This window comes from Tetrao urogallus (genome assembly GCF_951394365.1).
Source record: "Tetrao urogallus genome assembly, chromosome: 5".
In the NCBI taxonomy this organism is placed as follows: domain Eukaryota; kingdom Metazoa; phylum Chordata; class Aves; order Galliformes; family Phasianidae; genus Tetrao; species Tetrao urogallus.
In genome coordinates, this window is record NC_136818.1 from 16110641 (window position 1) to 16123689 (window position 13049).

Below are 13049 nucleotides of genomic sequence, written 5' to 3' on the forward strand. Positions count from 1 at the left end.
TTTGAGATATCTGCCTTTGTTAGAATAGATACAGGATACAGGAAAGATCCATCTTTTTTAACCCATTTTGATAACCTGTTTATGTGTTTATTGCCTATTGTTTCCTTCTCTTTGTCACGTTAATTTAGGTGAAGTGTTCTGGGCTATTATCTTACTAGTATTTCTCTTTAATTTGTTCTTTTGTGTTGTGTTCCAGTAGACTTTGTTTACAGATCTTCTATAATGGTAATCTTTTTTTCTTTATTTTCTTGCGCATTTGTGAAGGAAACGGTTTGTATTTGAAAGAGAAAATTTGAATGCATACATTTCAGTTTTGATTTTAATATTCTGAACCTTTCGTATTTTTTGTTAACCACTGGTATTTATTGGAGAGGATAAAAATAAATGCAGAGTTAAAGATGATGAGATTTCAGGCAGCTGTACTATTACCAGAGAGGTTGTTTGGAAGGAGAGAGTGAGGAGATGTAGAAATCAATAGAATTTTATCACTATAGTTCTCATTTTTGCCTGAAATTTTTCAAACTAAGTAGGAGGCTGTAGGCGCTTTACACAGGCTTTAAAATAAGGAATAGAAAGTTCAGTCCTCCAGACACCGTTTTATAAATTAAAAAATATAAACTCTAATTTCTGTTAGGGCATCTCAAATCTATGTCTGACAGGACTTCCTTTTTTTGAAATTTAATTAGGTTCTGTTTTGTTGGGTAAATAGTAATACTGGGAAGGTACAGAAATTCCATACTACACTGTGGCGACCACAGCAACTGCATACATCGGGATCAGGAAAAAATGTCCATAAATACTTATCTTCCTTTGTGCTTGCAGCAACTTCAAGAAATGGATGAAAGAAGGACTATCAAACTTAGTGAATGTTACAAAGGCTTTGCTGACTCTGAGCGCAAGGTTATTCCAATCATCTCCAAATGCTTAGAGGGGATGATCCTTGCAGCAAAATCAGTTGATGAACATAGAGTAAGTAGAATTGAGTTACTTAGGAAATGCATATTAGAAAGTGAACTGATGCATGGAGAGTGGGAGAGAAGAGGAAAATTACTTAATCCTGTACGTTTTTTTATGTTTTCAATTATTTGCCATAAAAGTATTAGTCTTAATGATTGTTTCCAGTATTGCTGGTATTTGTTCTCTTCATGTTTTATTGTTTTACTTTGATCTGAAGATGTTTAACATCATATATGATTTGGATGCGTTGTTTTGCATATCCTGAAACATCCCAGAATACCAACATGGTTGGTGTCTTCTCTGGCATGTAGCATTAAATTGGATAAAGTATAAAAAGATGGAGTCTAATTTGGGCATAAACCATTGCCCTGCCTTAAATTCCTGAGAACCTGTGGGGACTCTTTGCTGGCTTCTGAATAGCAGTGTATGTATGCTTTGATTTGTGCCATTGGTAACGCTGCTGAGAAAAAAAAGAACATACTTTATCTTCAGTCCAGAAGAAGGCATTTTGTGTCCTCTCTGTTTTCCACCTGTGCATCTTTTCACTTAAAGGGAAAATTTATGTCTCCAGGTTTCTCTCTTCTTCTCTCTTGATAACTGCTTGATTTTCTTTTTAAACTCACTCATGTTCTGTTTAGGACTCCCAGCTAGTGATAGACTGCTTCAAATCTGGTTTTGAACCTCCTGGAGATTTTCCATTTGAAGACTACAGTCAGAATATTTACAGAACTATCTCTGATGGAACCATCAGTACACCAAAGCAGGAAGGAATGAGAATTGATTCAAAAACTACAGTGGGCAAGGCAAAAGGAAAGCTGTGGCTATTTGGAAAAAAGCCAAAGGTAACAATTCTGAAATTACTACTCGGAAAATTAAAATGTGAAGATTCAGAGTACATAGAAATAGCAATTATTTATTTTAAAAGTACGTTCTCCTTGTACTCCATTGTTTTTTGATGACATACAGTTTGAGTAAGGTTGGATGTTCTCAGGTTCTTGTGGAAGGAAGTTTTGCGATTCTTCCAGTGGTCTGTGTCCTGTAAGGTTTTTTATCCGTTATTCGATGTTCTGCATAGGTTGAAATATAGTAAATAAAAGTAGTTTCCAACTTCCCTTATTATTTTGAGTTGCTGTAAAGACTTTCTGTAATTGCATAGAAAAAGTGTTGATTTGGGCGTAAAAATAAGCAAAACAAACTGAGAGAGTGTGTTTTATGCTTTGGAATCAGGCAGGCTTCAGATCTCTCTTTAATACTACAAAAAGCAACCTCCTTTAAAATGTCACATTTTATGTATGTTATCAATAGGAATAGTACATAGATTTTATTTTTATTTTTTAAATTAAATGTGCTATTTTCAAAAATATTTAAACTTACAGTAATTCACTGATAAAACATACTGTTGAAGATCCATACAGGAAAATATCCCAGAGGAAATGTAGCTGTGAAAAAGGTAAAAATGCCTATGCTCAGGAAAAAATCGAAAGTAGGCACGAATTTAAATTTTATGCTGGGATTTTAGCTAGTATTAGAACATATAAGTGAGTCTTTTAAATGATTCCCTCAGAGTTTGGTGAGATTGTTTTAATCTTCCAAATTGGTTTCTGCCACTTTGTAGAAAGCTGTCCTTATAGCTCATGAAGGCTGGGATTTATTTTCCAGTTGATAGTATTCCAAGCAAGCAGATCTTTGCAGAAAAGATTCAGCTGATTCCTTTTCTCCTCCTCAATATGTTATGTGTAACTGCAGCTGTGTTAAAATGAAAATTGATTATTTACCTTTCATGCAGTATAATTAATGACTAATAGTAGTTTATCATTTCAACATATTACCATCTTTATTGCATTTGGCTGCAGTCATGACTACCAGTTTGGTAATAAGCCCTGTGTCCAAAAGCTTTGCATGTGTGCTCACACACACACACATCCTCTGCCACAGACAGCAAAGCAGTGACGATCTAAATGTGCTTCTGGTCTGGATGTTTACTATATATAATACAAGATATGTATAATATCTTGTTTTATATATAATAATAAGATATAAGTATGTATACTATATATAATACAAGATATTCCATAGCATGATGACAGCTGAAGAAAGCTGTCAGGACTGTTTCCCTACTCTTTCTTCTCCACAGTTTGTTTACTTCATAGAGGTGACTATGAACGCTACATGCTATTTCCTATGTGGAATCACAGACACACAAATATGTATAAATTCTACATACTCTTCCTTAAGTACCTGGAATAAATGGAAGATTATGTTCAGTTTTTGTTTTTGGAGGGGGAGGGGTGGGAGGAAGGGATTTATGAACACACCTTTAAAAAACAAACAAGCAAAAAAAAAACCAGCTGGAAATAAAATATACATCAGAATATATATATATATGTTTGGAATTGTATATATTTTATATAAACAGTATGTTATTTATTATATTTCCTATAAGAATATAAGCACATAACATTCTTAAAGTATTTCAAAACATTAGCTAATAGAAAACCAAAGCAAAAATATTAACTTAGTGTATTTGATGTATTTGTAGTGGCATTTGGGCCTTCATTTAGCTTGAACTGTGGATGGTCTTGACTTCCTTACGTACGTTTACCTATTTTTTGATGTTGTCAGACAGAAAAGCCTTTCGGAAAGGGAAAGAATTGTGTAGCAGAGAAAATGGGAAAACTGAAATAGGCAAAAGCAGCAAAGAGCAGGAGAGAGAAACCATCAGAGAAGCAATTTTTTAAAAGTGGAGGAAGAAAGCAGGGGAAGTTGAAGTGATGATGTTGATTAGAATGGTATGCAGCCATTTTGCAAGTCCAGTTTGATTACAAGAGGTCTCAGTAGACCTCTTTCTTGGTCATTCTCCATGTACGTACATATTATTTCTAACTTACTGGGGAAGGTGCATCAAAATGTAGGAAGAAAATGTGAGCACAGTTGCGCAAGTTTCCAGAATGACCATAAATAAAGTTGGAAAAAGCAAAATTTCCTGTTCTATAAGAACAGAGAAACAAGTTTGGAATCTTTTTTGAGATCTTATGAAAGTTGAGCCTGGAGTTTTCTTAAATATTCCTCTGTCTCTGAAGATTAATTTGTGACAGCAACCTCTTAAAACCCATACAGTGATAGCATAAACGTGTCTGTGAAAGTTAAAGGTGTTTGTGATAGATGGAAATTTTGCTTTTATAAGACAGAATTTTCATTTTAAAATCACTTTGAACATTTGGCTTATTTGTTGCTTTCTTTATTTCCACATTAGCCACAGTCCCCACCCCTAACCCCTACTAGTTTATACATATCCAGTACTCCTAATGGGTCCCAGTATCCCATATTCTCCATTGAACCAGTGCATTATTGCATGAGTGACATAAAAACAGGGAAGCCCAGAATTCCTTCTTTCAGAAGCCTCAAAAGAGGGGTAAGTTGGATAAAAAGTTGAAATGCATGATGGGCTATGAACAGTGTGTTTGTGATGTGGCTTTCTAATGCTCTTCACCCTCATTATAAGGCTTACTCTTTTTTAAGCAATACTCAGCTATACAGTCACTTTTAGGATGCTCTGGTGGTTGTTGGTTTGTGGTTTTTTTTTCATATTATACAGACCTTACCACCAGATTAAAATTGCAATAGTGTAAATACTTGTTGTAACATTCCAAATGCTTGTGTCTAAAATAAAAGTTTTATAAAGAGGGTGCTCAGCATGTGTTTGATAACTTTTATTCATTGTTGTTCACGTTCACAAATGTTTTCCTACCATCATATACCATATTTTAGCAGTACTACACCGCAGGGAATAAATAGTAACCATAAAAAAAGCTTACAGATGATCGCTTTATTTGCTGACTTCTAATTGAAATAATAGTAGTTGATGTTGAGACAGAACGAAGAATGGAGAAGTTTCATTTATTTTTTTATACATCAAATGTTTCAGCACACAGTGCTTGCAGATTTTGCAATCCTGATTTTCTGAAAAATTACCCTCTTAATTTTATGCTTAACAAATTGTTTTTGTCCAAGGTACTTCTGGGTAAAGGTATTGAAAAATTACTACCAAATGCTACTTCGAGATTTGTCAATTCATTTATCAATTATTAATGGCATATTCTGCAAATAGAATTTGTTTGGAAGACAACAGAATTGTTAAGTGGTTTCTTAGCAACATTTACAGTACAAGTGATAAATGTATTGCCACTTTCCTGTTATTTCAGTGAAATACAGGCTGCCCAGTTTGTGTGTTTTAAGATGCTTAGTGATCTTTATAATGAGATAATTGGATGTACCTGATTATATTTAATTCATGATTTTCTTGTATTCGAAAACAAAAATCAGCGTGCTATCTCATATGCACCAAGAATGGCTGGTTACTGTAACGTGGAGATCAAAGTACAGCATAGCAGTGCAGTAAAGTTAATGATTTAGAGGCTCCCTTGCTATCATTCAGAAATGAGCGATGCTTTAACGTACTTTCTTTAAATCATGTCATGGCATCTTATATCAGACCCCCAGATATTTTGTATGTATTGATGAAGGGAAGCTTTTCCTTTTATTTTCTGAATGGTATTGTAATCTATTTTGGTTGTGAAGATAATATTCCTTCCTTACCTACTCAAGAACTGGATTAAAGTTGCTGAAGTAGCAGAGATCTTGATTAACCCCCACCTTTTTGTTTTATCATTGGATATATCAACTCCTCACAAATTGACACCTTCTAATCTTAATAGATCTAGAATTTGTTACTAACAACTAGAAAATACCCATGGAAAACAAAAACAGTATTTTAATTTTGTATTCTTACCAATTTATTGACCATGTTGTAAAATAGAATCGACTCAATACAGAAGATTGATAGTAACATCCAAATGTGGATGATCTCCGTTATCCTGCAGTATCAAATGTTTTGAAATCTCTAAGTCTTCCAGATGAATATTTTGTTTTATGTGGTTTGAAATACCTTGCAAACATTTAAAGACCTCACATATCAAATGTCTTTAAATGTGTGCTGTAATTTTAATAGATTTTATGTCATTGACCAGTTTTATCTTTGAAATACTGTTTGTTCTATTCTTAATAGTTCCTAATACAAAGTGCTATGTTTTCCATGGTTTTATCCCTGGAAAACTATGTCCAAATAGAATTGACAGGCACAACTTTCAAATGGTGTTTTAATTTGCTTTGAGATTTATCCATGAGCAAAGATCAGGTAATCAGCATACCAGACATGCTGCTTTTTATGCCCCAAATGTCATTTGAAGCACTAGAGATCACAAAACTGAGCTGCTCTCAATCTGTGCTTCATGCATTAGGATTTTTCCTGCCATCTGCTGTACAGAGAACATAGTGTACAGTAGCTGAAGTTCTCTCTCTATACAAAATTAACAGGCTATGGAAAAAAGCCTTAGGAATAGCCACGCCTCCCTTTCATTAATACTATTACTCCATGCAGCTTATTATTTTCAAAATCATCATTTCCATTTACTTACGAGATCTTTCCTCACTGCTGCTTGATACATACATGGTTGTGTTGTGAACAGTGATACATAAATCTTATTTTGCATTTTCTTAGAAGGCTCTTTGTAGAGAGAAAAAGTAGTTTATTCTGTATCCATTGTACGGCTTTGGACTTTGTTGAGGTTTCTACCATGGTATCATTTGTGAAGGATGTTCATTTTCTTTATTGCTAGAAATTCTAATCATTGATAGTCATAGCAATCGCTAAAGGTCATATCAATGCAGATATCTGTCTATCTCCTAAGTTCCTTAGCCATTCTCTGGAAAGGCTTATAAAAGGTCATGGAAAGCATAGTGAATATTAAAGCAAAGCTGTGCTTTTGTTTATTTACTTCTTCCAGGTTGAATAACTAAAACATTCTAGGGTAGCAATGCTGACCCAAATGTTTGTTTACAAAAAGTAAAATCATTAACTTGAAAAAGGTCTTTGTTTATTGTAGCCTTCTGTGATAATAAGGTGTAAATTACCTTTGTAAAGGTGATGGTAGTGGATTGCTGTAAAAAGCTATTTGTATATGGCTGATCAGTCCTTCATCATCATCAAATTCTGCTATTTTGTGCAGTGTTGGCTGTGTGCGTTTCTTCTCCCACAGTAAAAGCTTGTTAAGTGTATCATTTGAACACTCAAATCTAAAACCTAGTTTAAAGAAGTTGTGTTTTATAGTTTTGTAAGTTAAACTACCTATTCTCATCTACTGATTTTTTTATATCTATAATGCTTAGCGCAGAAGTGCATTCCTGATTGTCTTTTGCTGTTCTTGTGCTCGTAGTAAAACGTATTTTCATAGTTTAAAATATTAATGTTTAATACTTTAAAGATACATTTTTAGGCATTAATCATTTTTGTAACTGGTCGTTACATGTGAGTAATTTCCCGTTTCTTTCTGTTTTCAAATGAACTGTGCAGTGGTCGGTGAAGACGGTAAGCCCGTGTGCTGATCTGTCTGCTGTACTTCTGCTAAGATAGCATGAAAGTAATCTTCTGAAAGTGTTTCCATATCATAACTGCTCTAAGTCAGGCACTGGAATACATCTTCAGACTTTCCATTCTCATACACAGTCATGTTCTTAATCATCCACATGCTTAATGTGAGATAATGAGACTTGTGATCTGTCTGCAATTTATTCTGTGGTTTTGGGATTTTAAGGTTGACCAGCATTCATCAGTTGGTGACGATGGAAATACTTATGCTTTCTCTGTTTCAGAAATAATTTTTAAAGCAGCATAAAATAAGAGTATACAAAAAGATTACAACACTTGTTTAAAAGAGGAATAGCGAATATTGCAAAATTCATGCACTTGAATTCAACCTGACATTTACAGAGGAGATGATCCTTTATGTTTAGGAGTACTAGAAAGCTTTTATATTCAATGAAAAAATGCCCCTTAATCGATATTGTAACTTTGCAGAGTAAAAAAGTAAAAAAATTCACATGAATAACTGTGTTCCTCTGAATATTACTCACTGGTTTTAATAATTGACCTGTAAGGAACAATGATACAAAGGACATGATTATCTGTTTTTCTGTAGCGTGTGGAAGCACCTGAAAGCCTTTTTGTCTTCTAAGAAACACTCTTGCTTTGTTTTTGAAACACCACTTTGATCTTTGTTTCCTTTTTTTTTTCTTTTTAATGGGCTCGTGTATTTCCATCTTAGAAAGTAAGAGAGATTAGGATTTTAGAAGTAGAGGAGAGCCAAGAAGTTGAGGGGCAAGAAGATCATTAAGATGGGGGAATCTAGAAACCCAGAACTGCACCTGGACCTAAGGCCGTTTGTGTCAAAATATTGACAGCAATGTTTATTAGGCTTCCTGTAAAATGAGCTGGACAGCATTTCTTTTGACATCTGTGGAGGGTCTCTGTAATGGCAAGCAGGTTTTTTTGACCTACAAATATTTGTAAGAAAGTAATGTAACTTTGTTACCAGTATGTGTACTATATTTCCTTCTTAACAAGCAGTTTAGGTGTCTATTGCTCACGGAGGAAAGTTGGCACATCAAATTCACATGATTGGTAAAAATCTCCTTCCATGCTTTATTACCTGCCAATTCTACCATACTATTTATAATCTTAGCACAAGCTTGCAATCAAACCTTTGCAAATGTGGGCTCACACCGATATTTGGCCTTAAGTTTAAAAAGATAATAATAAAAATTGAGAACTAGCAGGTTTTTTTCCCTCCCTTGAAATGTTCTTTTTTGTAATTAAGAAGGTTACTTGGAATATATGAGCAAGTTTTGTTTGTATAAATTCTATGCTCTGTGAACTGGTTTTACTCTAGGGAAAATGTGTCAGAACTTTGTAAGTCCAATTGAGATTCTTTTAATATGTTTTCTAGCAAGATTGATGAGCTTCTGAAAGAAAACTATATTATTAATATTTTGGAACAAAGGTCCAAATGACAGTGTTCTTTTTTTGACAGCATCCAAGTAGCCAGTGAAAACAGTCTGTGGAAAGATTCAATTACCTATGTGCTATATACACGGTAGATTTTTCTTCTGACTGAAATAAATGTTCAGTAAGTAATGTTGGTTTTGCTGCATCTGCACTGGGGCAGTGGCTAAACTAGGAAGTTTCGTGGCTCAGCTTCTTAGACTAATTAGTGCTTAATCTACAAATTATTAATCGCAACCCCAAGCCAGCTGTTACAGAAGGTAGAAAGAACCTTGAATGAGTGACTACAGGATAGCACCAAGAACACACATCAATTCTGTTGTGGTCTTTTAAAGAGCTGTGTGTCAAGTAGAGTTCTGAGAAGGTCCATCTTGCTTCCAGTGAACACCGTTCATGTGTGGGTATGTCAGTTCAGCTGCCAAGATGTGTGTGTTACTTGTGTAATAGTATTTATTTTTTCAGGGCCCTGCACTGGAAGACTTCAGCCACCTTCCTCCAGAACAGAGACGCAAGAAACTTCAGCAGAGAATTGATGAACTCAACAGAGAACTACAGAAGGAAACTGACCAAAAGTGAGTGCATCATAAAGTCCTATGCTTTAGCCAAAAACTTCAAAAATTAGGTGAGAATAAGCTATTCTAAGCTATTGAAAATATTTTTAATTGAAGATCTGCCATACGTAGATTCTGCTAACATTGCATCCTCCTGCTCCAGTATAGTATCTTTGTTTACTATCTGTGAACTGTAATCATGGGCTAAGATTTCAAATGTAAACATTATCTTTGCTTTAAGGAACTAGTACAGGTATATATAATTTGTATAATTATTGTGGGGTTTTCTATGTTAGAGATGCCCTCATCAAGATGAGAGATGTTTATGAAAAAAATCCCCAGATGGGTGATCCAAGCAGTTTACAGCCAAAGTTAGCTGAAACAATGAGCAACATGGACCGCCTGCGGATGGAAATACACAAGAATGAGGTTAGAATCTAAAGCAATTTCTTAGAAAATGTACATGAATGATAATATTATGGTACATTGCCTTATGGGTTACATATCAGCTGTGAAACTACTTGATTAAACCAAGATCTCCCAATACAGTTTTCTGTGGGGTGCTCTATTTTCAGAAATGTTAGTCTAGCTGGAATGACAGTGTACTTTATAGTAGATGCAGGATGTTGAGAAGAATTTATGAATGAATTATTCTGCAAGTCATAGGTGGTTACAGATTTTTTTTTCTCTGTTACTTAACACCAGTACAGAGTATAGGCTAAGCAGAGGGGGTTAGGTTCATGCTTCATATAAGATAATTTCAAGACTTCATCGATTAATACAGTCCCTCTGTGGCTGCACACCAACAACTAAACAGTATGTAGTTAAGTGCATTTTTAAAATTGTAGTTGCTGGTTTAGGATCAGCTTTCATCTTGATACCAGTATTTGTCTTCTTTTCTTCAAGGCCTGGCTCTCTGAAGTTGAAGGAAAAGTAGCAGCCAGAACTGACAGGCGACACAGCAGTGATATCAACCACCTTGTAACACAGGGCAGAGAGAGGTCACTATTCTATTCTATCTCTACTGCTTTTAAATCTATGCTAGAATCAGTATTTCTCTCCGATAGTTAATAGAAGGTTGCTCCTTATTCTCTGAAAGTTTATGTCCTTCCAAAGGATAGTCTTACTAGTTCTAAATTCTAGAGGTCACTTAGATCATCACAGTAATGTAGAAAAATGGAGAGTTGAACTGCAACACCTGCTCATAGTACCTTTTAATGCTGTCTTCTTCCATTATGTTACACTGACCTGTTTTCCGTGTTTCGCAAAGACAGATATGTCAGATTTCTTTGGTTTTGTAAGAGAATTTGGTCCAAGCCCTTGTTGTTAGATCAAAACACTTTCAGAAGATCACTTCCAGAACTGTTAACATGCCTTCCCAAAGAAATATCCATGGTCTTGCACTTTCCTATGATGTATATATGTTGAGAGTTTCAGAGCTCAGAACTCTGAAGAATCCTCACGCTGCGATCATTGCATTATAGCCCTGAAGGGAGTTACACAGATGATGCGAATCAGGAAGTCCGAGGCCCACCACAGCAGCATGCGCATCCAAATGAGTTTGATGATGAGTTTGAAGATGATGATCCATTACCAGCTATAGGACATTGCAAGGCAATATATCCTTTTGATGGTAAGGTTAACAACATATACTATGGTTGCTTGACTCAAAAATAATTTGCCTGTAGGGTATGGATGTTTTGCTGCAGAGAATTGAGGTAAAATAATGTAAATTTTTATGAGCAATTGGTTGCTTATAAGAGCAGTGGAAATAAGTTTAATTCATAAGTACTGCTTCTCTTCTGTTTCTTCAGAAAAGTTAGCACAACTTTGGCAAATATTCAGCTACAGAGATTGGACTAGGTTTTTGTCTGTCTCAGCCTGTTTGACCATATGTTTGCTTCACAGATTTTTGATACTTCCTGTTTATATGTAATCTGGAAACTACGTTCTGAGAAAAAAAATAGAAATTCTGTCTTCTTTGCCTTCTGTTTTCCCAGGTCATAATGAAGGCACTCTGGCAATGAAAGAAGGGGAAATTTTGTACATTATTGAGGAGGACAAAGGAGATGGGTGGACAAGAGCTCGAAGACAAAATGGAGAGGAAGGCTATGTACCAACATCTTATATAGATGTAACGCTAGAGAAAAACAGCAAAGGTGCAGTAACCTATATCTAACAGTAAATTGGCAACTTTCAAGTGTACGTTTTCCAGGGAAAATAGTGGAAAAATAGTAAGTCAGGCAGGTTCATGGAAAGCATGAGAATAACAGAAGTCAGGAATGGCCTATTGTTTGCAATGTGAGTTTGCTGTAGCTTTTCTAGAGATAACAGCATTAAATTGGTCCATAATTCTGGCTAATGCTTTCTGCTTTGTTCACTGATAAAATGTTCCTGCTCTACAAAGCACTAAATCCAATTCAGCTATAAAATGGAGAAAGACCAGGATTCCTGCTTGTTCTGTACAATACTTTCTTTACGGAGAACTGAAAAATTACTTTAGTTTTGAAGACCTCTCAGATACACTGTTCACTTCCCTGACTTAAACCTATATGCTTAAACGAGTGTTTTATATCCCTCTACTAACTGAATTCAGTTACTGAAAATTATTATTTCCTTTCTTAGCAAATACTTGGCATCTTTCACTTCTTAAACAGGAAGATCTTTTCTGAATCAAAAAGCTCAACAAAATTACTCAGGAAGAAAACAGTATGATTAAAAAGGACAGAAGGTCCACTGACCTGCCTCTCCTTCCCTTGCTGTAGTTCTCATGTAGAACGTTGTGTATGGGACACAACTGCATTGTTTTAACTATACACACCTTGAACCAGAAAAAATCCAACAACAACAATAGCCACATTTAATTAATTCTTGTGTTTTACTCAATTTTAACCTCCATTTGCTCCTGAAAAGGGAACGATTTTAGATTCTTAATCTGTGCCTGTAAGTTGTCTTTGAATTATATCATGTTTAGTTTGAAATCAAGGTTTTTCTTTTTTAAACTAATTCTGTTCCCCTCACTGTTAAATCATTGAGGCTTGGAAACTGCATTGCACTACTTGATTTCATCTAGAAACTATTGCTGGTATTTCTAATGTGAATTTATGAGAGTAATACAAGGCTAGTGTATAGCCACTGAGAATGGCCTGTTAGAACTGAGCACGCTTCCCTGTCTTCTAAAGGCCCTCAGTAACTTTGTTCTTTTCTTTTTCCTCTTGGACTGCAGGTTCCTGAAGCGGGTTTCTGAGAAAATGGGCGAGATCTTGAAGGAGGTTACATGCAGCTGCTTGGGGCGGGGGGTGGGAGGGAGGTGTTAGACTGGGATGCCCATTGAACAAGGGGAAAAGCTAGTTGCATGAATGCATGCAGACATACATTTAGTCACTAACATTCTTAGCATTTCCATACGTAACTAAGGATGTATTACAAATTCTTAAATTTGTGCAGGAAAATAGGATTCCATTACCAGAGTAAAAAGGCATCTCTTCCTAAAACCGCACTATTTTCATTGTCATAGGTGGTCAAAGAGGCCCGTACTATATTTTAGCTCATGCTACATTCTGGTTGGTTTGGTTATACTCTTTCCTACTCATTTTAAATGGCAGTCATTTAGAACCGTGTCAGCTACCAGTCTGCCTGCACCA

At 35.3% G+C, this 13049-nt stretch overlaps 1 protein-coding gene across 2 annotated transcripts in view; it reads left to right on the forward strand.

Moving 5' to 3' along the window:
* Positions 1 to 11584, forward strand: part of FNBP1L (formin binding protein 1 like) — a gene marked incomplete at both ends in the record, with an annotated part of 49413 nt that extends 37829 nt beyond the window's left edge. The window contains 8 exons of one of the 2 annotated variants that reach the window (XM_079536439.1): positions 823 to 969; positions 1596 to 1799; positions 4211 to 4369; positions 9302 to 9426; positions 9702 to 9834; positions 10312 to 10406; positions 10890 to 11038; positions 11406 to 11584. In XM_079536439.1, coding sequence (XP_079392565.1) covers positions 823 to 969; positions 1596 to 1799; positions 4211 to 4369; positions 9302 to 9426; positions 9702 to 9834; positions 10312 to 10406; positions 10890 to 11038; positions 11406 to 11584 — 1191 coding nt within the window. The remainder of the gene's footprint in view (positions 1 to 822; positions 970 to 1595; positions 1800 to 4210; positions 4370 to 9301; positions 9427 to 9701; positions 9835 to 10311; positions 10407 to 10889; positions 11039 to 11405) is intronic. The other variant, XM_079536440.1, reaches the window with a different exon arrangement.
* Between the last annotated feature and the right edge of the window lie 1465 nt (positions 11585 to 13049).